The 23,735-nt window shown below is 43.7% G+C and overlaps 1 protein-coding gene across 1 annotated transcript in view; it reads left to right on the forward strand.

The window, feature by feature from the left end:
- Positions 1-19,660: 19,660 nt before the first annotated feature.
- The window catches only part of LOC306821746 (mucin-5AC-like), a gene marked incomplete at both ends in the record, with an annotated part of 44,190 nt that continues 40,115 nt past the window's right edge, over positions 19,661-23,735 (forward strand). Inside the window, 2 exons of the mRNA XM_079340320.1 lie at positions 19,661-19,736; positions 20,164-20,422. Of these exons, the coding sequence (XP_079196446.1) occupies positions 19,661-19,736; positions 20,164-20,422 (335 nt within the window). The remainder of the gene's footprint in view (positions 19,737-20,163; positions 20,423-23,735) is intronic.

A 23,735-nucleotide genomic window follows, 5' to 3' on the forward strand; every position in this document is an offset into this window, starting at 1 on the left:
ACTCTTTCCTGTCCGTGTTGTCTCATGAGCGTTCACGTTGACTCTTTCCTGTCCGTGTTGTCTCATGAGCGTTCACGTTGACTCTTTCCTGTCCGTGTTGTCTCATGAGCGTTCACGTTGAGTCTTTCCTGTCCGTGTTGTCTCATGAGTGTTCACGTTGAGTCTTTCCTGTCCGTGTTGTCTCATGAGCGTTCACGTTGACTCTTTCCTGTCCGTGTTGTCTCATGAGCGTTCACGTTGAGTCTTTCCTGTCCGTGTTGTCTCATGAGCGTTCACGTTGAGTCTTTCCTGTCCGTGTTGTCTCATGAGCGTTCACGTTGAGTCTTTACTGTCCGTGTTGTCTCATGAGCGTTCACGTTGAGTCTTTCCTGTCCGTGTTGTCTCATGAGCGTTCACGTTGAGTCTTTCCTGTCCGTGTTGTCTCATGAGCGTTCACGTTGAGTCTTTCCTGTCCGTGTTGTCTCACGAGCGTTCACGTTGAGTCTTTCCTGTCCGTGTTGTCTCATGAGCGTTCACGTTGACTCCGTAAAGACAGGAATTTATTTTTCAGGAGAGAAGATTGAATATAGATGACTATGCTCCAGAACAATTGAGAAGCAAGTATGCAGAAGCCAAAATGTCCTGAAATAGAAAAATACACAATTTCAGTAATATACTTTATTATCATTTGAGTTATGTGTGTGGCACGTGGAATGGTTCAGCTGCACACAAGCATGCACGCAAGTGTGATTATTTTATTAAAGTCACTCACGTACAGGACATGTAACACTATTATACAGACTAGGTATAAAACATTGAGTGAGCTATGTTTAAAGCTCACAACAAAGGACAACTAAAGCAGGGGGGGAACTGGTTCAGTGTTGACAGATGTGGCTATTAATTAGTCAGTGTTTCAGATGGGAACAACATGAGCAGTAAGAGTTACACTCTCTGATAAATGTTGGATTGTTGTTCCATTCATGAGAGGCTGTAACAGAAAAGGCTGATTGACTAAAAGCACACTTCCTTACAGGAATAATGCAGTCGCCTCTTGAGACACCTCTCGTGAGGCGATGTGTGTTTGAGTCTCTGAGTGGGGGAGGGGCCAAACTATGGGTCATTTTATAAACAAGGCATGCATTTTTGTGTTTGATCTGCTCTCCAAGCTCAGGAGTTTGTATTTTCTGAGGATTAAACAGTGGTGGAATTGCTTTCTTTTTTGTCTTTCATTGTCTGTTTATATAAAGACTGTAGTGACTTTAAGGTGGTGTAATTTGCCTGAGACCAGCTTGTCAAGCAGTAGGTCAAATGTGAGAAAATCATCGAATGCATGTACATCTTAGCTGCTTCAGTGGACATGGAGTTTCTTATAAATCTGAAGTTGGCAAGGTTGAATTTAATTTGTTTACAGACTTGTGTGTTTTAAAGTTGAGGTTGGAGTCAAGTATGATGCCAAGGTATTTGAATTCCTTTACAATCTGTAGTTTTTCTCCTGACACAAGTATAGCTGGATCTTTTTCTTTGGAGTCATATGTTTTAGTGAAAAACATACCAACAGTTTTAGACACGTTAAATTAGAGACAGCACTGATTAAGCCATACTGTCATTCTGACCATTTCGGCTGTTAGTTTGGAAACAACTTCTGCCTTTGTTGAACCATGTACATACAGAACAGTGTTGTCAGCATACATTTGAATGTTAAGCTCAGGACATACAGATGACGAGTGATTCGCATACAAGCACATAAAAGTGGGCCCAGTATAGATCCCTGCGGTACGCAGGATAAGCAGATCTAATAATTTCTGTAATCTTTGGTTCATGAACATTACTAAAATGGAAAGTTGGCTCTGTTGAGTTTGCCTTGCACAGATTAACCTGCTCTGTGTAATAGTCTCTACAGAATCAACAAAATATCAATTAAGAGCTCCAACTACTTGTGCTGGGTCCTTAGTCAGGTTTCCATTTAGGCTAAGTTCAATTTGTTTTCCTGCTTTTGTTTATTATTATTGTTTATTGATTAATTAATTTGGGATTTCCCCTCGCATCACTAACTATTGTCATAAAAAAGTTAGCTCTGGCTTTCCTCAACCCTGTTATCACCTTATTTCTTAACATAGTAAAATTAAATTTGTCGTGAAACAATGTTGACTTTATGGCCCTGTTAAGTACAAGATCTTGTTCTTTCATCAGTTTTAGAATGTCTGCATTTATCCAGGGAAGGTTCTTTTTGTTTCAATACTTAAAATTATGGGAAGATTCTGTGATCACAGTCTTTGTTAGTTGGACCCTTGGTCAGCTGTGAGAGATGTGAACCATCAGTCCTTTGTTTGAGGTTCTTTCTATAGCCTTATCTTTCCAATTAACATTAAAATCACCCGTTATTATTATTATCACCTCCTTTTTAAAATTTGCATTCTACAAGCATGCTCTGAAACTTTTCATAAAATATATTATTGCAGTGGGCAGGCAGTAAATTACCATCAGGACAAAGTGCTGTTCAAACCAATACGGTCCAACTCATTATTAGACCTAGTTAATTCCTTACATTGAATACTATCCTTCACATAACCATGGCCCCGCCTCCTTGTGATGTCACTCTATCTTTTCTGAAGATTTGATATCCAGGTCCCTCTAATGCTGCAGATGGGGAGTTTTCATGCAACCACAAGCATGCTCAGACAAGCATCAAAGTTCATAAGAAGATGGTGAATTTGGTCAGTTTTTTATTTGAAACTTCGTATGATAGATAGATAGATAGATAGATAGATAGATAGATAGATAGATAGATAGATAGATAGATAGATAGATAGATAGATAGATAGATAGATAGATAGATACTTTATTGATCCCGAGGGAAATTCAGGGCATCCAGTAGCAGTATACAGACAGGCAGGACACAAGACATTGGTTACACTACAAGACATCGGTTACAATACACACAAGACAATGGTCCACCCTGCTTGCCGGCATTGGTCAGTAGCTGCCGGCAAGCAGGGTGGAAAGCGAGGTGTTTCCCTGTGGAGGTGGGATGCAGAGGCTTCACTGCCAGGTCCTTGTCCAAAGCCTTCAGTATTCTGGGCATCGTGGGAAGAGGCAAAGAAGTTGCCCTCCGCAAAACCACAGAGGCAGCAGAGAAAGCCTCAAGATGGCTGTGGTTAGACGAGGGGAACCATGGGGAAAGAGTAGCTAGGTAGCCATCTGGTCACAAGTTGGGGCCTGATCAACCCCAGCTGGGTCGCCTGGAGGAGAGCGTATGATGTTGAAAGACCCGAAACGCTCGATGAACCCAGGAACATCACTGAAGATGTGGCCAGAAGCATCACTTCGATGTATTTCCTCACAGTTACAATACAAGACATCGGTTACAATACACACCCGCTGTCCCCCTCCCCTCTCTATACAATAATCTCCCAAACAAGAAGAAAGAAACTGGTTACATGTGTATGTACAGAGGTCTTTGAGCTTATGCCCGAGGTGTGAGTACAGTCGTTGAACAGTCGTTAAACAGTCAATGCAGGAGTAGTGAGCAGTGATCTGCATTGAGTGTCCTTAACAAAGACGTGAAACCAGGGGTGATTAGGGTGATTGCCATTTAAGTACCCAACTATTGAGGAGCAGATTAGCATTAAGTGTTGAAGACAATAGAGTGAAACTTGACCTAGTTAGAGTGATCATGTCAACCATTACAGATGTAGCATAACACAACAGTAGGATGAAACCAGACATGATTAGAGTGATTGCCATTAAAGTGACCAGTGCTCAGTAAGGTGACTATCAATATGCATTAAAGTGTCCAACTGGAGGCTGACTCTGAGGTCAGCAGTGCAGATGAGGAGTGAGAAAAAAGTGAAAAAAGAGTCCAGGGTTCACCGTGTGCTTCTTCCCTGCCGTGACAGTGAAGTGTTGTACAGTCTTATGGCCTATAGGGGGACAAAAGAGTTCTTGAGTCTGTCCGTGGAGCACGACTGTGACAGCAGTCTGTCACTGAACATGCTCCTCTGCCCGGTGAAGGTGCTGTGCAGAGGGTGGTGTGTGTTGTCCATGATGGAGAGCATTTTGTCCAGAGTCCTCCTCTCTACCACTGTCACCAGTGAGTCCAGCTCTGTACCCCCCACAGAGCCGGCCCTCCTCACCAGTGAGTCCAGCTCTGTACCCCCCACAGAGCCGGCCCTCCTCACCAGTCTGTCCAGGCGTGCTGCGTCCCTCTTCTTGCAGCTTCCTCCCCAGCACACCACGGCGTAGAAGAGGACGCTGGACACCACAGACTGGTAGAACATCTGCAGCAGTTTTTTGCAGATGTTGAAGGACCCCAGCCTTCTCAGGAAGTACAGACGACTCTGTCCCTTCCTGCAGGTAGTCTCCATGTTAGGCGACCAGTCCAGCTTGTCATCCAGCAGCAGCCCCAGATACCCGTAGGTCCTGACCACCTCCACGTCGACCCCCCCGATGGAAACAGGTTCTAGATGTGGTTTGTTCCTTCGGAAGTCCACCACCATCTCCTTGGTCTTGGAGGTGTTTAGCTGCAGATGGTTGGCACTGCACCACGTCACAAAGTCCTCGATCGGGCTCCTGTACTCCTCCTCCTGTCCATCCCTGACACAAGCAACTATCGCAGTGTCGTCCGAGTATTTCTGCATGTGGCAGAGCTCAGAGTTATACTGGAAGTCCGAGGTGTACAGGGTGAACAGGACGGGGGAGAGCACGGTCCCCTGTGGTGCTCCGGTGCTGCTGACCACAGTATCAGATGTGCAGTCCTTCAGTCTGACGTACTGTGGTCTCTCTGTGAGGTAGTCCGTGATCCACCTCACCAGGTACGAGTCCACCCTCATCTCGGTCAGCTTGTCTCTCAGTAGGAGGGGACGGATGGTGTCGAAGGCGCTTGAGAAATCAAAGAACATGATTCTCATCACGCTGCTCCCTTTGTCCAGATGAGAGTAAGCCCTGTGTAGAAGATAGAGGATGGCATCGTCCACGCCCACCTTTGCCTGGTATGCAAACTGCAGGGGATCCTGTGCGTGTTGGACCTGGGGTCTGAGGTGTTGGAGCAGCAGCCGTTCGAAGGTCTTCATAACGTGGGATGTCAGAGCGATTGGTCTGAAGTCGCCTGGCTCACTGGGGTTTTTCTTCTTGGGGACCAGGGTGAGGCACGAGGTCTTCCAGAGTACAGGAACCTTCCCAAGCCGCAGGCTCATGTTGAAGATGTGCTGAAGTGGCTCCCCCAGCTCAGCAGAGCAGGCCTTTAGCATCCTGGGACACACCTTGTCCGGGCCGGCTGCCTTCCTGGGGCGGAGTCTCTTCAGCTCCTTTCTAACCTGGTCTCTGGTGATGGTGGGGGGGAGGGGGGATGGATCGTCACTGGAGGTTGTGTCTGTCCTGGTGGAGGTGTTGGGGGGAGTGAGAGGGGGGAGGGGGTGTGTAGAGGGGTGCTGGGGGGACAGGCACTGGCTGCAGCGACGGGGCTGTCAAACCTGTTAAAAAACAGGTTGAGCTGGTTTGCTCTCTCAGGGTCCCCGTCTTCTGCGTTGTTATTTTTCTTCTTGCAGCCTGTGATGGTTTTCATGCCCTCCCAGACCTCCCTCATGTTGTTCTGCTGAAGCTTCTGTTCTACCTTCCTTCTGTACTCCTCCTTTGCCTCTCGGAGTCTGACCTTGAGTTCCCCCTGCACACGCTTCAGCTCTGCCTGGTCTCCCTCCTTGAATGCCCTTTTCTTCCTGTTAAGGATCTCCTTGACATCGCTGGTGATCCAGGGCTTGTTGTTCGGGAAGCAGCGCACAGTTTTAGTGGGAACCACAACGTCCATACAGAAGTTCATGTAGTCAGTTGTGCAGTGTGTGACCCCCTCAATGTCATCACCATGAGTCTCTTGCAGGGCACTCCAGTCAGTGGTCTCAAAACAGTCTCTGAGCGCCTCCTCTGCCTCGGGAGACCACTTTCTGAAGGTGCGAGTAGTTATCGGTTGTCTCTGGATCTTAGTCTTGTACTGTGGCTTTAGTAGGACCAGGTTGTGGTCGGACTTACCCAGAGGTGGTAACGGGGTGGCAGTGTAGGCGTCCTTCACGTTTGCATACAGGAGGTCTATTGTCCTGTTCTTCCTGGTGGGACAGCTTACAAACTGGTGAAAGTCCGGTAGTGTGGAGTTCAAAGTAACATGGTTAAAGTCCCCTGAGATGGCAATGAAAGCATCCGGGTGCAGCGTTTGTAATCTCGAGATGTATGAGTGGATGACGTCACACGCCGTCTCGGCGTGCGCGCGGGGTGGGACGTAAACACAAACCACGATCGCGTGAGAAAACTCTCTGGGCATGTAGTAAAGACGGAGACCCACCGCCAGCAGCTCGATGTCTTTGCTGCACGTTGCCTCCTTCACAGTAACATGTCCATGGTGGCACCATCTGTTGTTAATAAACAGCGCGAGTCCTCCTCCTTTCCGTTTGCCGCTGCGTTTCGTGTCTCTGTCCGCTCTCACTGTAGTGAAGCCCGGTAGATCCACGTTAGCGTCCGGGGTGTTTTGAGTCAGCCAGGTTTCTGTGAGGCACATTAAACTGCACTCTCTAAATGTCCGGTTGTTCCTCACGAGAGCAGCCAGCTCGTCTGTCTTGTTGGTTAGACAGTTTACGTTCCCCATAACTATCACCAGAACCGAGGGCTTGTACCTCCATTGCTTAGCCGCTAGCTTAGCCTTTAGCATAGCCCAGGCTCGACAGCCTCTGTACCGCCGCCTCAGCTCATCGGGTATCGGATGAACGATGCTGGCTTGTCCCGCTGTCCTGAGTGAGAGCAGTGTCTCCCTTGTATAAGAGAGTTTTCCGCTGCTATTTCCACGAAGGCACCAAAGAGTATCCATAGGATACATAAAGTTATACACTGAAAGTGTACTATAAAACTATAAAACTATAAAAGTAGAAGTTGGCACAGAGCCAAAACAAACAAATAACATATCACGACGGGTACGACAGGGACGGAGCTACTGGAGATGCGGCCACTCACGTCAGCGCACAGGTGATTTTTGATGTTTGTATGTTGAGATGTCCACCAAATAGATCTTTAGGTTTTGATTTGGGGTCCCATATAATTCTCGAGTTATTGACAGCTTGAAAGACTTTCCAATTCCTGTTCTTTTTAATCGCTTGATTAATAATTCATTTCCAGTTTGGATCAGCTGCATGCCGGCTGGTGACACGTGGATTATTGTTTTGGTTAATGTTACATTCACCGAGGGACTGGGTTTTTCGATCGTGTGGGAAGAACGTCACCTTTGATGTTTGTTGCCGAAGTACAAACACAGGAAAACGCTGTCATTGCGACACTCCCGGGCAGTGCATTGGACACAATCCTGCCGAGTGTTTGAATATTTATTGTCATTATACAAATTATACAACAAGATCACTTGGCTTCACCTTAAAGTGCACACAGCTAAAAACAAAAACAACAAAAAGAATATAAAAAGTGATTCTAGTTAAGGTAGGATATGTGTGGTACTGTAGGACTCATTTACAATTAACAGCATAATAAATTTGAATGGATGTAGCAGAAATATCAGATTGCACAGTACGAAATGCAAACTATAGCAGGATATAAAATGTAAATATTTGCACTGTATGAAATGTAAACTATAGCAGGATATAAAATATAAATAATTACACTGTATGAAATGTAAACTATAGCAGGATATAAAATATAAATAATTACACTGTATGAAATGTAAACTATAGCAGGATATAAAATATAAATAATTACACTGTATGAAATGTAAACTATAGCAGGATATAAAATATAAATAATTACACTGTATGAAATGTAAACTATAGCAGGATATAAAATATAAATAATTACACTGTATGAAATGTAAACTATAGCAGGATATAAAATATAAATAATTACACTGTATGAAATGTAAACTATAGCAGGATATAAAATATAAATAATTACACTGTATGAAATGTAAACTATAGCAGGATATAAAATATAAATAATTACACTGTATGAAATGTAAACTATAGCAGGATATAAAATATAAATATTTACACTGTATGAAACGTAAACTATCCTCCTGAGACCCAGGAAAAAAAAGTTTTTAGATATGGATTTTTTTTTACATAAATTTAGTGTTTGGGCAGCTAAAAACAACTTGCAAAAAAAAAAATTATATAAAAACGTAATTTTTTAAACAATTTTCAACACGTCCACTGTAGTGGACAACGGGACATTGAAGTTCTAAAATGGAACCCATTTTGTAAACTTAATTTTAAATACTCACTACATTACAATACTAAATACAAAATAACTGTTAACATGGATTTCTCTTTTTTTTTCTCTTTATGAACATTGCATTATCTACTTCTATTCTTTACACATTGGAATATGGTCACTAGATTTCATTGGTTTTAAATGTCAAACATTTAATGGCCAATAAGGAACAAGGAAAGCAGCTGGTAACATCAACTACAGCACAATACCTCAACAAATAAGCTGAAGTTCAATTTGACACTCTTTTGTTTGCACTTGTACACTTCTTGGCCACTCCTATGATTTTGTTTTAATTAACCATTTGACTGAAGATGGTCTTTCAGGAAGCACCCCGAGTTTTTGGACATGCAGAGGAACCTGTTTGAGTTGTTGCAGCTCACACATCACTATTATTCACCAGCTAGTCAAATCCTAAAGTGTACATATCTGTAACACCCCCTTGCAAGTCCAGTCTGCTCTGATTAGTAAATGCCAACAAAAATTGTATTTAATCAATGCATTTCTCTGAGGATTTAGCAATGGGATATTTTCAGAGGACTTTATCTGGATTGGCTTTACATATTTTGAAAAATATACAGGAAAACACACTTTTAGCAACATGGGTCTTTAAACAAGTTGTCCACATTAATTGTTTCATTTAGTTTAAAAAGAAAATATTGGGATCTTTAAGCTAAAACACATTTTTGTAGAATAAGTTGCATATCTGGACTACACACAATATGTGTTGGTCTTTGCCAGCGTAGGGTGATGGTACACTTCTATTGGTTCACCTGTTCTGGGTCTTTATCTGAATTTCCATCTTTGTCTTTCTTTGGATTCTCACCTTCTGACTTGTTTCTGAGTCTTCCCCTCTTTCTGAGAGCTCTCCACTAACCAGACAAGACACAAACACAAGTACAATGTCCTGACGTCCAACACAGTGGACGTCTAGAAATTGTGTTTTTTGTATTAAAATATAGAAACTCTGTTCTGAAAACTTACTCATATGTTCCTAGGATGCTTACTTACATTAAAAAAGTAAACATATAACATTTAAAAAAGTTTTAATTATAAAAAAGTGCTAATCTTTTATCTTTTCATAAAATGTACAAATCCACCCCCCCTCACATGTGATGACATTTTAAAGCTCCAGTTGTCCTCTCTAAAGAACAACAGAATTTAATAGAGTCACATGAATAGCATTAGAGATAGAAACACAAATACAATGTCCACTACAGTGGACAAAAATTAATTGCTGGGTCTCAGGAGGCTATAGCAGGATATAAGATGTAAAATAAAAATATTGCACCATATGAAATGTAAACCATAGCAGAAATATAAATATAGCTAATAAGATATGGAAGCAGAGAGAGAGGGGGGGGGGGGAGGGGGGGAGAGATAAGAGTTCAAGGTGCCAGTTCCCCCGGTTGTCTAGGCCTATAGCAGCATAACTATGGGCTGGTCCTAAGCCAGCCCTAACTATAAGATTTATCAAAAAGAAAAGTTTTAAGTCTATTCTTAAAAGTACCTAGTGTGTCTGCCTCCCGGACCCCGACCGGTAGACGATTCCAGAGACTGCAGACTCTACCACCTGTAGTCCATTTAGAGACTGTAGGTACCAGCAGGTCTGATAACTGCAGACTCTACCTCCTGTAGTTTAGAGACTGTAGGTACCAGCAGGTCTGATAACTGCAGACTCTACCTCCTGTAGTTTAGAGACTGTAGGTACCAGCAGGTCTGATAACTGCAGACTCTACCTCCTGTAGTTTAGAGACTGTAGGTACCAGCAGGTCTGATAACTGCAGACTCTACCTCCTGTAGTACATTTAGAGACTGTAGGTACCAGCAGGTCTGATAACTGCAGACTCTACCTCCTGTAGGACATTTAGAGACTGTAGGTACCAGCAGGTCTGATAACTGCAGACTCTACCTCCTGTAGGACATTTAGAGACTGTAGGTACCAGCAGGTCTGATAACTGCAGACTCTACCTCCTGTAGGACATTTAGAGACTGTAGGTACCAGCAGGTCTGATAACTGCAGACTCTACCTCCCATAGTACATTTAGAGACTATAGGCACCACGAGCAGGCCTGCATTCTGGGAACGTAATGTTCTTGTCGGATAGTACGGTACAATTAACTCTTCAAGATAGGATGGTGCCTGACCGTTTAGAGCTTTGTAGGTGAGCAGAAGGATTTTAAATTCTGTTCTAGATTTTATAGGGAGCCAATGGAGAGAAGCCGATACAGGAGTCATGTGGTCCCTTTTCCTCGTTCTAGTCAGAACACGAGCTGCAGTGTTTTGGACGAGTTGAAGGGTCTTTAGAGATTTACCATAGCACCCTGCTAAAATAGAATTACAGTAATCCAACCTGGAGGTAACAAATGCATGAACTAATTTTTCAGCATCATTTTGTGACAGACGAGATCCTGTGGTCCCCGAACCGGACTGCTTTTTGCGGATGATGTGGTCTTGTTGGCTCCCTCGAACCCGGACCTTCAGTGCGCACTGGGGCGGTTCGCTACCGAGTGGGAGGCGGCTCCAATGAGGATCAGCACCTCTAAATCTGAGGCCATGGTTCTCAACCGGAAAAAGGTGGTTTGCCCCCTTCGGGTCGGTGGGGAGTCCTTGCCCCAGGTGGAGGAGTTTAAGTATCTCGGGGTCTTGTTCACGAGTGGGGGGAAGATGGAGCGTGAGATCGACAGACGGATCGGTGCGGCTTCTGCAGTCATGCGGTCGCTGTATCGGTCCGTCGTGGTGAAGAAGAAGCTAACCTGAAAGGCGAAGCTCTCGATTTACCGGTTGATCTTCGTCCCTACCTCACCTATGGTCATGAGCTTTGGGTCAGGACCGAAAGAACGAGATCTCGGATACAAGCGGCCGAAATGGGCTTCCTCCGAAATGGGCTTCCTCCGTAGGGTGGCTGGGCGCACCCTTAGAGATAGGGTGAGGAGCTCGGTCACCAGGGAGGAGCTCGGAGTAGAGCCGTTACTCCTCCACATCGAGAGGAGTCAGTTGAGGTGGTTCGGGCATCTGGTCTGGATGCCCCCTGGACGCCTCCCTAGGGAGGTGTTCCGGGCATGTCACTCCGGGAGGAGGCCTCGGGGTAGACCCAGGACACGCTGGAGAGACTATGTCTCTCGGCTGGCTTGGGAACGCCTCGGGGTCCCACCGGAAGAGCTGGAGGAGGTTTCTGGGGTGAGGGAAGTCTGGGTGTCTCTGCTTAGACTGCTACCCCCACGACCCGGCCCCGGATAAGCGGTAGTAAATGGATGGATGGATGGAAGGATGGATGGATTTTGTGACAGGATCTGTCTGATCTTAGAGATATTACCAAGGTGAAAATAAGCTGTCCTTGAAATGTGTTTAATGTAGGAATCAAAGGACATATCCTGATCAAACAGAACTCCTAGGTTCCTAACAGTGGTACTAGAGGCTACGCTGATACTACTAAGGGCCGTCATATCGGCAGAGAAAGTCTCTCTAAGGTTCTTAGGTCCAATCACTATAACTTCAGTCTTGTCTGAGTTGAGCAGTAAGAAGTTTCTGGTCATCCAGGTCCTGATGTCCTTGAGGCAGGCTTCTAGTTTACGAAGCTGGTTGGTGTCTTCTGGCTTCATTGCTATGTAGAGCTGAGTATCGTCTGCATAGCAATGAAAGTTTATGGAGTGTTTTCTCATAATACTACCTAGAGGAAGCATCTATAATGTAAAGAGAATCAGACCAAGCACTGATCCTTGAGGCACTCCATGGCTAACTTTGGTGAACATAGAGGACTCATCATGAACACACTGAGACCTGTCTGATAAATAGGTCCCTGTAACTCCAAGTCATTGTTCTAGTCCCTCTAACTCCAAGTCATTGTTCTAGTCCCTGTAACTCCAAGTCATTGTTCTAGTCTCTGTAACTCCAAGTCATTGTTCTAGTCTCTGTAACTCCAAGTCATTGTTCTAGTCCCTGTAACTCCAAGTCATTGTTCTAGTCCCTGTAACTCCAAGTCATTGTTCTAGTCTCTGTAACTCCAAGTCATTGTTCTAGTCCCTGTAACTCCAAGTCATTGTTCTAGTCCCTGTAACTCCAAGTCATTGTTCTAGTCTCTGTAACTCCAAGTCATTGTTCTAGTCTCTGTAACTCCAAGTCATTGTTCTAGTCCCTGTAACTCCAAGTCATTGTTCTAGTCCCTGTAACTCCAAGTCATTGTCACAGGCTCTCTATGGAGGAGCGGTAGAAGTTCACCAGCAGCTTCACATCCAGGTTGTTCTTCCTGAGCATTCTCAGGAAGTGCAGGCGTTGTTGGGCCTTCTTGGTGATCTCCAGAATGTTCGGGGTCCAGGAGAGGTCAGCCGAGATGAGGGTTCCCAGGAACTTGAAGGTCTGGAGTGGACCCTCTCTACACAGACACCGTTAATGTAGAGGGGAGCTGGGTCTGCGCGGTGCTTCCTGAAGTCGAGGATGATTTCCTTCGTCTTTGTGGCATTCAGTGCCAGGTTGTTCGCTGAACACCACGTTGTCAACTTCAGGATCTCGCTGAGCTGTAATCAATGAGGAGTAGCCTCACATAGCTCCCCTGGTGTTCCAGGTGGCTCAGCGCAGTATGGAGAGCTATGGCTGTGGCGTCCTTTGTGGATCTGTTTGCTCTATAAGCAAGATCGAAGGTCTGAGGGAGGCTGTCCTTGATGTGGTGAAGAACCAGCTTCTCGAAGCACTTCATGATGACCACTGTTAGAGCGACTGGACGGTAGTCGTTGAGGCTGTCTGTGGATGATTTCTTGGGAACGGGGATGATTGTAGCTGTCTTCAGGCAGGATGGGATGGTGGCTTGAGACAGGGAAAGGTTGAAGACAGGGAAAGGGATCTAACAGGACGAGCACAGATAGTTCCTGTTCCTGCACAGTTAGTGTGACGGTGCTGGGTGCTGGTGGGTACGGAGGTGGTGTGGCTGTGTGGGGCTCAGTTTTCTAAAACCTTGCAAAGAAGCAGTTCAGATCCTCTGCCAGCGAGGCGTCTGGGTTCCCAGGTGTGATGTTACAGCCCCTGAAGTTTGTGATGTGCTGTATGCCTTTCCACACCTTGTTATCAGAGAGGTGGTCCTCTAGCCTCCTTCTGAACTCTACATCCTTGATTTCTCTCCTCAGGTCTGCTCTGGAGGCACTGTACAGCTCACGGTCACCTGACCTAAAGCTGAAAACATTTTGGGAGAACCATCTTAAGGTTTGCTTGATTAAAATCCCCAGCTATAATGTGTACTTCATGTGGGTGCGCGTGCAGCTGCGTGTTTATTGTTTGTTGTTGGTACATGTGTTTTATTGTGTTGTTCAGTCTTTTCAGGTGTTATCTATATCAACAGGACGTTGATGCCCTCTGACCCCCCTCAAAGTGGTTATTTATATCCTACATGTTAAAATAGTAGTACATTTTATTTATAGTGTAGAGTGCTTTTCATAGACTCAAAGACAAGGTAAATGGATAAAAACAATATACAATAAATAAACCAACAGAAAAAACAATACATTGAAAAACTCAAAGGAGAACAATTTTAAAATGATACATACTGTATGTAGATTATAACTAAATAAATTATTAGTTAAAAGCAGTGTGTGACTATGAGTGTGCTTTAGTTTGTTCTTGAAGGTGCTAGAGACTGCAGTGTCTCGAATGTGTTGTGGTAGTGAGGAGGTTGGCTCAGACAGGATGCTGTTACAGTAATCAAGGTGTGATGAGATGAAGGCATGAATGAGGGTTTAAGCTGCAGAACAAGAGAGAGGGGCGAAGGCAGGCAATGTTCTTGAGGTGGTGGAAAGCTGTTTTTGTGATAAGTTTGATGTGATGGGAAAAGGTGAGTTTGTCGTGAAAGATGACTCCAAGGTTCTGACAGTGGGGTGATGGGGAGAGGGTGGAGTTATCAAATGAGAGGCAGAAGTCTTTGGCTGTAGAGGTGAGGGAATTGAGATCTACCATGAGGATGTCGGATTTGGTACACTCAGTTTGATGAAATTTGTTTGCATCCAGGAATTGATATTGGGAAGACAGTTAGTGAGGGAAACGATAAATACAAAGCAAGGTATGTAGCTAAGGGTTACAGTCAGAAGATGGGAATTGATTACGGGGAAACTTTCTCCCCAACAGCAAACTTGATGAGTGTGAGAGTTTTGTTGCAAACGGCAGCACAGGAGAATTTGCTACAACACCAAATGGATGTGAAAATGGCTTATTTGCATGCCCCCATTGAGTATGAGATCTATACTGAGCAACCAGAAGGTTATGAGGAAGGATAAAATATGGTGTGCAAACTTGAGAAGTCGTTATATGGCCTGAAACAGTCCGGCCGCAACTGGAATAGGGTCCTGCACAATTATCTAACTGAGTATGACTTCAAACAGAACCCGACAGATCACTGTGTGCATACCAAGGAGACAGGACAAGGGAAAGTGATTATGATTATCTGGGTTGATGACTTAATAATTGCCGCCAGCAATGAACAACTTACAATGGATGTGAAGGAGATGCTTTCAGCAAAATTTAAAATGAAAGATCTAGGCAGGCTGAATCATTTTCTTGGGATCGATTTCACTCAATCTGATGAATGTGATGTCAAAGTTGTCACAAGAAGCCTGTCAACAAAATATTGATGAGGTTTAACATGCAAAACTGTAAAACCAGAGAAATGCCATGTGATCAAAAGCTGTGTTACACAGAAGATGCTGTTAAGATGTGTGATGTCAGGATGTATAGAGAGGCCGTTTGACCACATGCACACGTCCAGATCTTAGCTTTGTGGTCATCAAGTTATCTCAGTACTTTGGGGAACCAACAGAGGAACATTGGGTGAAGCATATGTTAAGATACCTCAAGGGCACTACAGACAAGGAGTTGTGCTTCAGGAAGGACAGCACAGCGGGTTTAGGTCTGATTGCCTATAATGATGCCAACTGGGCAGAAGATGCTTCTGACAGGCGTAGCACCACTGGCTATTGGATTAGTCTAAGCAGGAGTAGTTCTCTAGTGTCCTGGAAAACAAGGAAACAACCAAAAGTAGCGCTTTCGACTAACCCTAACCCTACTATGCAGGGGTGCATATATCTAGAGCAGTTACTGGGAGGCATCGATAACTACAAGTACACAGACAGTAGTGTACGAGGACAACCAGGGAATGATCGCTCTGGCCAGAAACCCTGTAAACAGACAAAGGTGTAAGCATATAGACATTAAGTATCATTTTATAAGCTCGATTGTGAATGATGAGAAAAAGGGGCCGGTGTATTGCACTACAGAAGAAATGGTTGCAGATTTTATGACCAAACCTGCCTCCAAGTTCAAACTGAGGAAGTTCGCAGTCATTATGTTTTGCTTTTAAAAGAATGGAATGAGTCCATGTGTTTGTGTTTAATTACATCAGTGCTTCTCAATTATTTTCTGTTACGCCCCCCCTAGCAAGAAGAAAACTATTCGCGCCCCCCACTCCCCACCGTGACTATCCATCTCTGCATAACATATTATCCTTATTAACATTAAAGAAAAGAAAAAAAGAAAGACATATGGTCAAACTTACAAATAACTTTATTAAATCGTGTTTTAAGTCTGTTTTAAGACGTGTTTTAAACATGTTTAAACTGTAAACATGTTTGACCAACTAATTGCACCATTGCAAAATTAAATCAAATCAATAAATAATATTTAATAATTATAATAACTAATAAACTACAAAAACAAAAAAAATAATAACTAATTTATATTCAGTTCAGCAACATTAACTCAGGAGTACAATATATAAAACACTTGAACCTACAAAACAAAAATGAATTAAACAATTTGTGCTCATTTTTTCTTTCTTTTTTTGATCAAAATGAGGAGGAAGTCAGGTTTAATGGCTACAATGAGCACGTTTTGCAGTGCACAGCTTTTCGAAGCGAGGTTCGAAGCATGATAGTGCAACTCTCAGCTCCTGCTCAATGTTTAGCTGGGACCTGTACTTGGTCTTCAGTGCAGCAACAGCAGAGAAGCCAATCTCACAAAGGTAAGATGTTGCAAAAGGAAGCAGAATGCTTATAGCTTTCTCCCCTAAGAGTGGATACTGCCTCTCTACACTCAGCCAGAATGCACTGAGTGTCTGTGATGTGAACCTCAGTCTCAGTGTGGAGTCAGACGTCATGTCAATGAACTGCTCCTCTTCTGCAGAGCTGAAACCAGTTGGAGCTGGTGCACTGAAAGGGTCTCTCACCCAGTCATACTGGGAACTGTTTTCAGGGAAGTACTTTTTAAAGAATCCAATCAGTGAAGAAATATGCTGCTTAATGTGTGGAATCACTGAGATAGCATCATAGTCATTAGTGTCCACAAATTCATGCAGGTTCTCAAATGAATCGGTGTTTCCTTCATCAAGTTGCCTGCCCCACATTGCAAGCTTTCGGGTGAAAGAGCTAATCTTGTCTGTGACCTGAGGGAGGTGTTTATCTTTCCCTTGAAGCTGTAGATTCAGTTCATTTAGCTTTCCAAATATGTCACTCAGGTAGGCCAGTTTTCCCAGGAAGTTCTCATCACAAAATTTTTCTGCCACTTCATACTTGTGCTCCTGCTCCAAAAACACTCTTATTTGCTCTCTGAGCTCAAAAACTCGGGACAAGACTTTTCCTCGTGACAACCACCTTGCTTCACTGTGATAGAGCACAGCTTGATGTTCAGCTCCCATCTCCTCACAGATGGCAGAGAAGACTCTTGTTTTTAGTGGTCTGGTCTTTATAAAATTGACTACATCTATGATGTCAGTCATAACCTCACTTAATTCAGGGGAAAGTTGCCTGGATGCAAGTGCTTCTCTGTGTATAATACAGTGTGTCCACTCAGCATGAGGTGAGGCTGTCTTGATGAGTGCCCTGAGTCCTTTTCTCTTCCCTGCCATGGTTTGTGCACCATCACTGCAAACACCAATGCAGTTCTCCCACTTTAGCCCATTCTCAGTCAGAAAGGAGTCCAGAATTTTGAATAGCTCTTCAGCTGTGGCTCTGTCTCTGACGTATTTACAAAAAAGTAGATCCTCACACAGGGAGTTTGACAAGTCAAAACGTACATAAGCAATAAACAGACAGTCTTTGTTGCTGTCAGTTGCTTCATCAAATTGTAAGGCAAAACGTTTGTCTTTGAGTTTATCTACCAGCTGTTCTTGAAGATCGTTAGCGATGTCATCTATACGTCTGGCGACAGTGTCATTGGACAGAGGGATAGTTTTTAGTTTTGCTGCACTGGCGTCGTCCAGCATGACAGAGACCATGTCTAATGCTGCAGGCAGTATCAGCTCCTCTGCTATGGTGTGGGGCTTTTTGCACTGCGCAATTTGGTACGCCACCTTATATGATGCTAACAGCGCTCGATGGTTTACTGAAGTAGCCTTCACAAAGCGGGATGACTGTTGGCAATATTCAGCACGTTTTCGCTGAAAAAACTCTAGCGGCTTATCGGCGTGATTGGAGTGTAACGTATTTAAGTGACGTGCTAATTTATTTGGCTTCATGCTGTCCGCTGCGAGCATTTTTAGACACAGCAAACACACCGGTCTTTCCTCTTCTCCAACTGTAGTGACAGTGAAGCCAAGCGCTAAATACGCTTCGTCGTATTTCCTCGTCTTAGCTTTCGGGTGACTTTCTTTTGTCTCATTATCTTTGTCTCTCTCCGCTTTTCTTTTCATCCCTGTTAAAAACTTTTTCATGTTGGCGGTTGTTATGTTGAATAACGGAGGCTTTAGACAGAACGCAGTCGGAGCTTTCTGTTGACTCAACACTGGTAACCAAGGTAACCAGGTAACCAAGGCAAACCTGTTGTCTTGTAAGTCATAAAATGTTGCACTGTCGCAAACGTGACAGAAGTAACAACAGCGCCACTGCGGCCTACTGTAGTGGATGCGCAATTACACTTTATACTAGTACGGCCCAAAAAAAAAGCCTGTTCCCCAGAGTCACACGCGCCCCCCCAGGTATCGCACCGCGCCCCCTTTGGGGGTCGCGCCCCACTATTTGAGAACCACTGAATTACATGATGTTTTTGGAACAACCTGAGTACACGTGGGAGTGTTGAGATATGCTTTTGTCCTGTGTCCTTTGGTGTCATTTTATGTATTTCTGTTATTGTTATAAACTGAGGTACAGTGATGTATTTTGATTTACATATGAGATATGCTGTAGGCCACCTGTATGTTTAAGGGTGATATGTACGCATACTACATCATCACGTTTTCTTGTTACTGATCGCACCTAGAACTTGTACTGCGCAGTGCCACGGTATGAGAGCCGGTACAATAAAAATATGCTAAAAGGCTAAAAGAAAAAGTTCCGTCTCTGTCATCAATCCTCCAAGTTCATCGTTGGTGAAGCTGCGAAGCTCAACAATAATAATAATATGTTTATGATATTTCTAACCAGACTATAATATAATATGTCTATGATAATACTAGCCAGACTATAATAATAATAATAATATTATATTACTAACCAGACTAATAAAGTAGATAGCCTTTAGCAACTCGCGCTAGCATATCGCATTAGCATCCTGCGCAAGCATTAGTGATATTGCACCAAAGTAAAGTGGTAGCTGATGAATCTGGTAAATCCTTTTGACATTTTTTTTAGTTAAATCTCTCTTAACTTAAATGAACATAAAGACGAAACTGTCTACTACTGCTGCTCAGTGGTTATGGGTTTAGTGAAGCACCCTATATGGTTTTAGTGAAGCGCCCTCTACTGGAGAAAACAGGCAACAACATGTATGGTTTTAGTGAAGCGCCCTCTACTGGAGAAAACAGGCAACAACATATATAGTTTTAGTGAAGCGCCCTCTACTGGAGAAAACAGGCAACAACATGGGTTTAGTAGCCCTATATTTCAAATGGGTTACACAAGCAAGTCTACTGAAAGCAAGCCTTCTCATTCCTTATACATAAAAACATGAGATAGTATGAAAATATTAAGATTTCACTTTGATCAGCTGATACTCAAAACATCAGAAACGATGAGAGCCTTAAAGAGAGAAGTATTTTGAGTCACAGTGTCTCTGATTTAAACCATGGCATCTTAGTGCCAGACATGTTTCCAAACCAACAGCCGTGAACGTGTGAAGTTCACGTCCTTCAACTGAGTAGACTTTTAATCGGAGTGTGTGTGTGTGTGTGTGTGTGTGTGTGTGTGTGTGTGTGTGTGTGTGTGTGTGTGTGTGTGTGTGTGTGTGTGTGTGTGTGTCTGCGTGGCCTGCAGGAAAACGTGCTGTTTGGTACACTAAACAAGATGTAAGGACATGTTTACTGAACAAAGAAATAGTAGGTGTGAACACTGGAAGGTATTTATTTAAGCTGCAAATGTCACACACACTCGCGTACCTGTACAGATGGAGCAGCTCCGCCCTGACTGTCAGGATATAAAAGGACACCTGATGCAGCTGAGTCACTCAGAGAAGGTCAGTCCTCCAGTTCAACATGGGGACCAAAGAACTACCAACCACCTTATGGCTCGTCTACGTGGCGCTGCTCGTCTCCTCTCTGACCGAGGACGGTGAGTCTCTCTCTCTCTCACACACACAGAATATTTATGGTTCTAAGTATCAATATCTTTAAATATATAAAGAGATTAGGGTTATTGATATTTAGCACACGTGCTGAACATACAAAAATGTTTTAAAAACATTTCTATCTCGGAACCGCGGTGAAAGCTGTAAAAGTAAAAAAATACAAAATATAAAGGACATAAATACAGATATATAAAAGTGCAAAGATGTGGGTTCAAAAAACAACAAGAAGGAGCTGAACATAAACAGATAAACATTTCCAGAGTATTTAAGATGTTTATTCCTGCAAATAATTGGAGAGCAGTTTTTTTTTAACAGTTTATGTTGTAAAGTGTCCGGTGTGAACTCTTTCCTGTGGGGGAGGGGCTCTTAACCCTAATGACTCGTTAACTCGACCTGTTTGTGTTGTTTCAGTTAAAGGGTCCCACATCGACCACGTGTGCACCACGTGGGGAAACTTCAACTGGAAGACGTTCGATGGGGAGTTCTTCACCCTGCCGACTTCCTGTCAACACATCCTGGTGTCACAGTGTAAAGAAACCTACGAGACGTTCAACATCCAGATGAGAAGCTCCACACTAAACAAGATGGCCACCATCAGCAGGATCATCATGAAGCTGGACGGGGTCGTCCTGGAGATAAGCAACGGGTCTGTGGAAGTCGACGGCCAGGCGTGAGTCCTCACAGCACCGTGGTTATATACACCGTGGTTATATACACCGTGGTTATATACACCGTGGTTATATACACCGTGGTTATATACACCGTGGTTAACTACACCGTGGTTATATACACCGTGGTTATATACACCGTGGTTAAATACACCGTGGTTAAATACACCGTGGTTAAATACACCGTGGTTATATACACCGTGGTTAAATACACCGTGGTTAAATACACCGTGGTTAAATACACCGTGGTTAAATACACCGTGGTTACTCTCTCTGTCTCATCATGTCTCTGTCTGTCTCATCATGTCTCTCTGTCTCATCATGTCTCTCTCTCTGTCTCATCATGTCTCTCTCTCTGTGTCATCATGTCTCTCTGTCTCATCATGTCTCTCTCTCTGTCTCATCATGTCTCTCTGTCTCATCATGTCTCTCTCTCTGTCTCATCATGTCTCTCTCTCTGTCTCATCATGTCTCTCTCTCTGTCTCATCATGTCTCTCTCTCTGTCTCATCATGTCTCTCTCTCTGTCTCATCATGTCTCTTTCTCTCATCATGTCTCTCTCTCTGTCTCATCATGTCTCTTTCTGTCATCATGTCTCTGTCTGTCTCATCATGTCTCTCTCTCTGTCTCATCATGTCAATCAATCAATCAATCTTTATTTATATAGCGTCAATTCATAACAGGCGTTATCTCAAGACACTTTACAAAAGCAGGTAAAGGACCTTACTGTTTGTCTGTTAACATTAACAAAGAGCAGGTAACAAGACCATGCTCATTGTTATGTTTACAAAAAGCAGGTAAAGGACCTTACTGATGGATATATTACAAGAGCTCAGCTTAATCCGTCATAGAAGAACAAACTTCCTTTTAACAGGCAGAAATCTTCAGCAGACCCGGATCATGATGAACAGCCATCTGCTAAACTGTGCTGGGCTTGAAAATGGGACAAGATGCAGACAGAAGAATAGGATGGGATAGGTTGGGGGGGGGGGGGGGGTCTGGGCAGGCCATCCTCAGGGGGAGGGGGGGGGGGGTTGTTTGGGCAGGCCATCCTCACCAACAGTCCCAAGGAACCTAAGAGAGCTCAAGGAACCTAAGAGAGCTCAAAAGGAGAGGTTAGAATACAAAGATAGTGACAAGCTACTGCTTGTCACTATAGACATATCTTATTACTATAAGGTGAGAAAGCTGGGAGAGAAAGAGGGAGAGAGAGATCAGAGATCCTGGTGCCAGTTCCCCCGGTAGTCTAAGCCTATAGCAGCATAACTATGAGCTGGTCCTAAGCCAGCCCTAACTATAAGATTTATCAAAAAGAAAAGTTTGAAGTCTATTCTTAAAAGTACCTAGTGTGTCTGCCTCCCGGACCCCGACTGGTAGACGATTCCAAAGGTGCCTGATAACTAAAGGCTCTACCTCCCATAGTACTTTTAGAGACTATAGGCACCACGAGCAGGCCTGCATTCTGGGAACGTAATGTTCTTGATGGATAGTACGGTACAATTAACTCTTTAAGATAGCATGGTGCCTGACCGTTTAGAGCTTTGTAGGTGAGCAGAAGGATTTTAAATTCTATTCTAGATTTTATAGGGAGCCAATGGAGAGAAGCCAGTACAGGAGTCATGTGGTCCCTTTTCCTCGTTCTAGTAAGAACACGAGCTGCAGCGTTTTGGACGAGTTGGAGGGTCTTTAGAGATTTACCATAGCACCCTGCTAAAATAGAATTACAGTAATCCAACCTGGAGGTAACAAATGCATGAACTAATTTTTCAGCATCATTTTGTGACAGGATCTGTCTGATCTTAGAGATATTACCAAGGTGAAAATAAGCTGTCCTTGAAATTTGTTTAATGTAGGAATCAAAGGACATATCCTGATCAAACAGAACTCCTAGGTTCCTAACAGTGGTACTAGAGGCTACACTAATACTACTAAGGGCCGTCATATCATCAGAGAAAGTCTCTCTAAGGTTCTTAGGTCCAATCACTAGAACTTCAGTCTTGTCTGAGTTGAGCAGTAAGAAGTTTCTGGTCATCCAGGTCCTGATGTCCTTGACGCTTCTAGTTTACGAAGCTGGTTGGTGTCTTCTGGCTTCATTGATATGTAGAGCTGAGTATCGTCTGCATAGCAATGAAAGTTCATGGAGTGTTTTCTCATAATACTACCGAGAGGAAGCATCTATAATGTAAATAAAATCGGACCAAGCACTGATCCTTGAGGCACTCCATGGCTAACTTTGGTGTCCATAGAGGACTCATCATGAACATGCACAAACTGAGATCTATCTGACAAATAGGATCTAAACCAACTTAGAGCAGTCCCTGTAACTCCAAGTCATTGTTCTAGTCCCTGTAACTCCAAGTCATTGTTCTAGTCCCTGTAACTCCAAGTCATTGTTCTAGTCCCTGTAACTCCAAGTCATTGTTCTAGTCCCTGTAACTCCAAGTCATTGTTCTAGTCCCTGTAACTCCAAGTCATTGTTCTAGTCCCTGTAACTCCAAGTCATTGTTCTAGTCCCTGTAACTCCAAGTCATTGTTCTAGTCCCTGTAACTCCAAGTCATTGTTCTAGTCCCTGTAACTCCAAGTCATTGTTCTAGTCCCTGTAACTCCAAGTCATTGTTCTAGTCTCTGTAACAGAATCTGATGGTCAATTGTATCAAAAGCAGCACTAAGATCTAACGGGTCGAGCACAGATAGAAGTCCCCTGTCTGAGGCTAACAGAAGATCATGTGTTACTCTAACTAGTCTCAGTGCTATGGTAAGCTCTAAATCCAGACTGGAACTCCTCTAACAGGCTGTTGTCATGGAGACAGTCACACAGCTGATTAGCTACCACTCTCTCTAAGATCTTGGAGATAAAAGGAAGGTTAGATATAGGTCTATAGTTAGCTAGAGGTCCTGAATCAAGAGTAGGCTTTTTAAGGAGCGGTTTAATTACAGCTACTTTAAATGACTGGGGTACATAACCTGCAGCTAAAGATATATTGATCATCATGTCTCTGTCTGTCTCATCATGTCTCTGTCTGTCTCATCATGTCTCTGTCTGTCTCATCATGTCTCTCTCTCTGTCTCATCATGTCTCTCTCTGTCTCATCATGTCTCTCTGTCTCATCATGTCTGTCTGTCTCATCATGTCTCTCTGTCTCATCATGTCTCTCTCTCAGTCTCATCATGTCTCTCTCTGTCTCATCATGTCTCTCTGTCTCATCATGTCTCTCTCTGTCTCATCATGTCTCTCTCTGTCTCATCATGTCTCTCTGTCTCATCATGTCTCTCTCTCTGTCTCATCATGTTTCTCTCTGTCTCATCATGTCTCT

This window comes from Symphodus melops, assembly GCF_947650265.1.
Source record: "Symphodus melops genome assembly, chromosome: 3".
NCBI classification, from domain to species: Eukaryota; Metazoa; Chordata; class Actinopteri; order Labriformes; family Labridae; genus Symphodus; species Symphodus melops.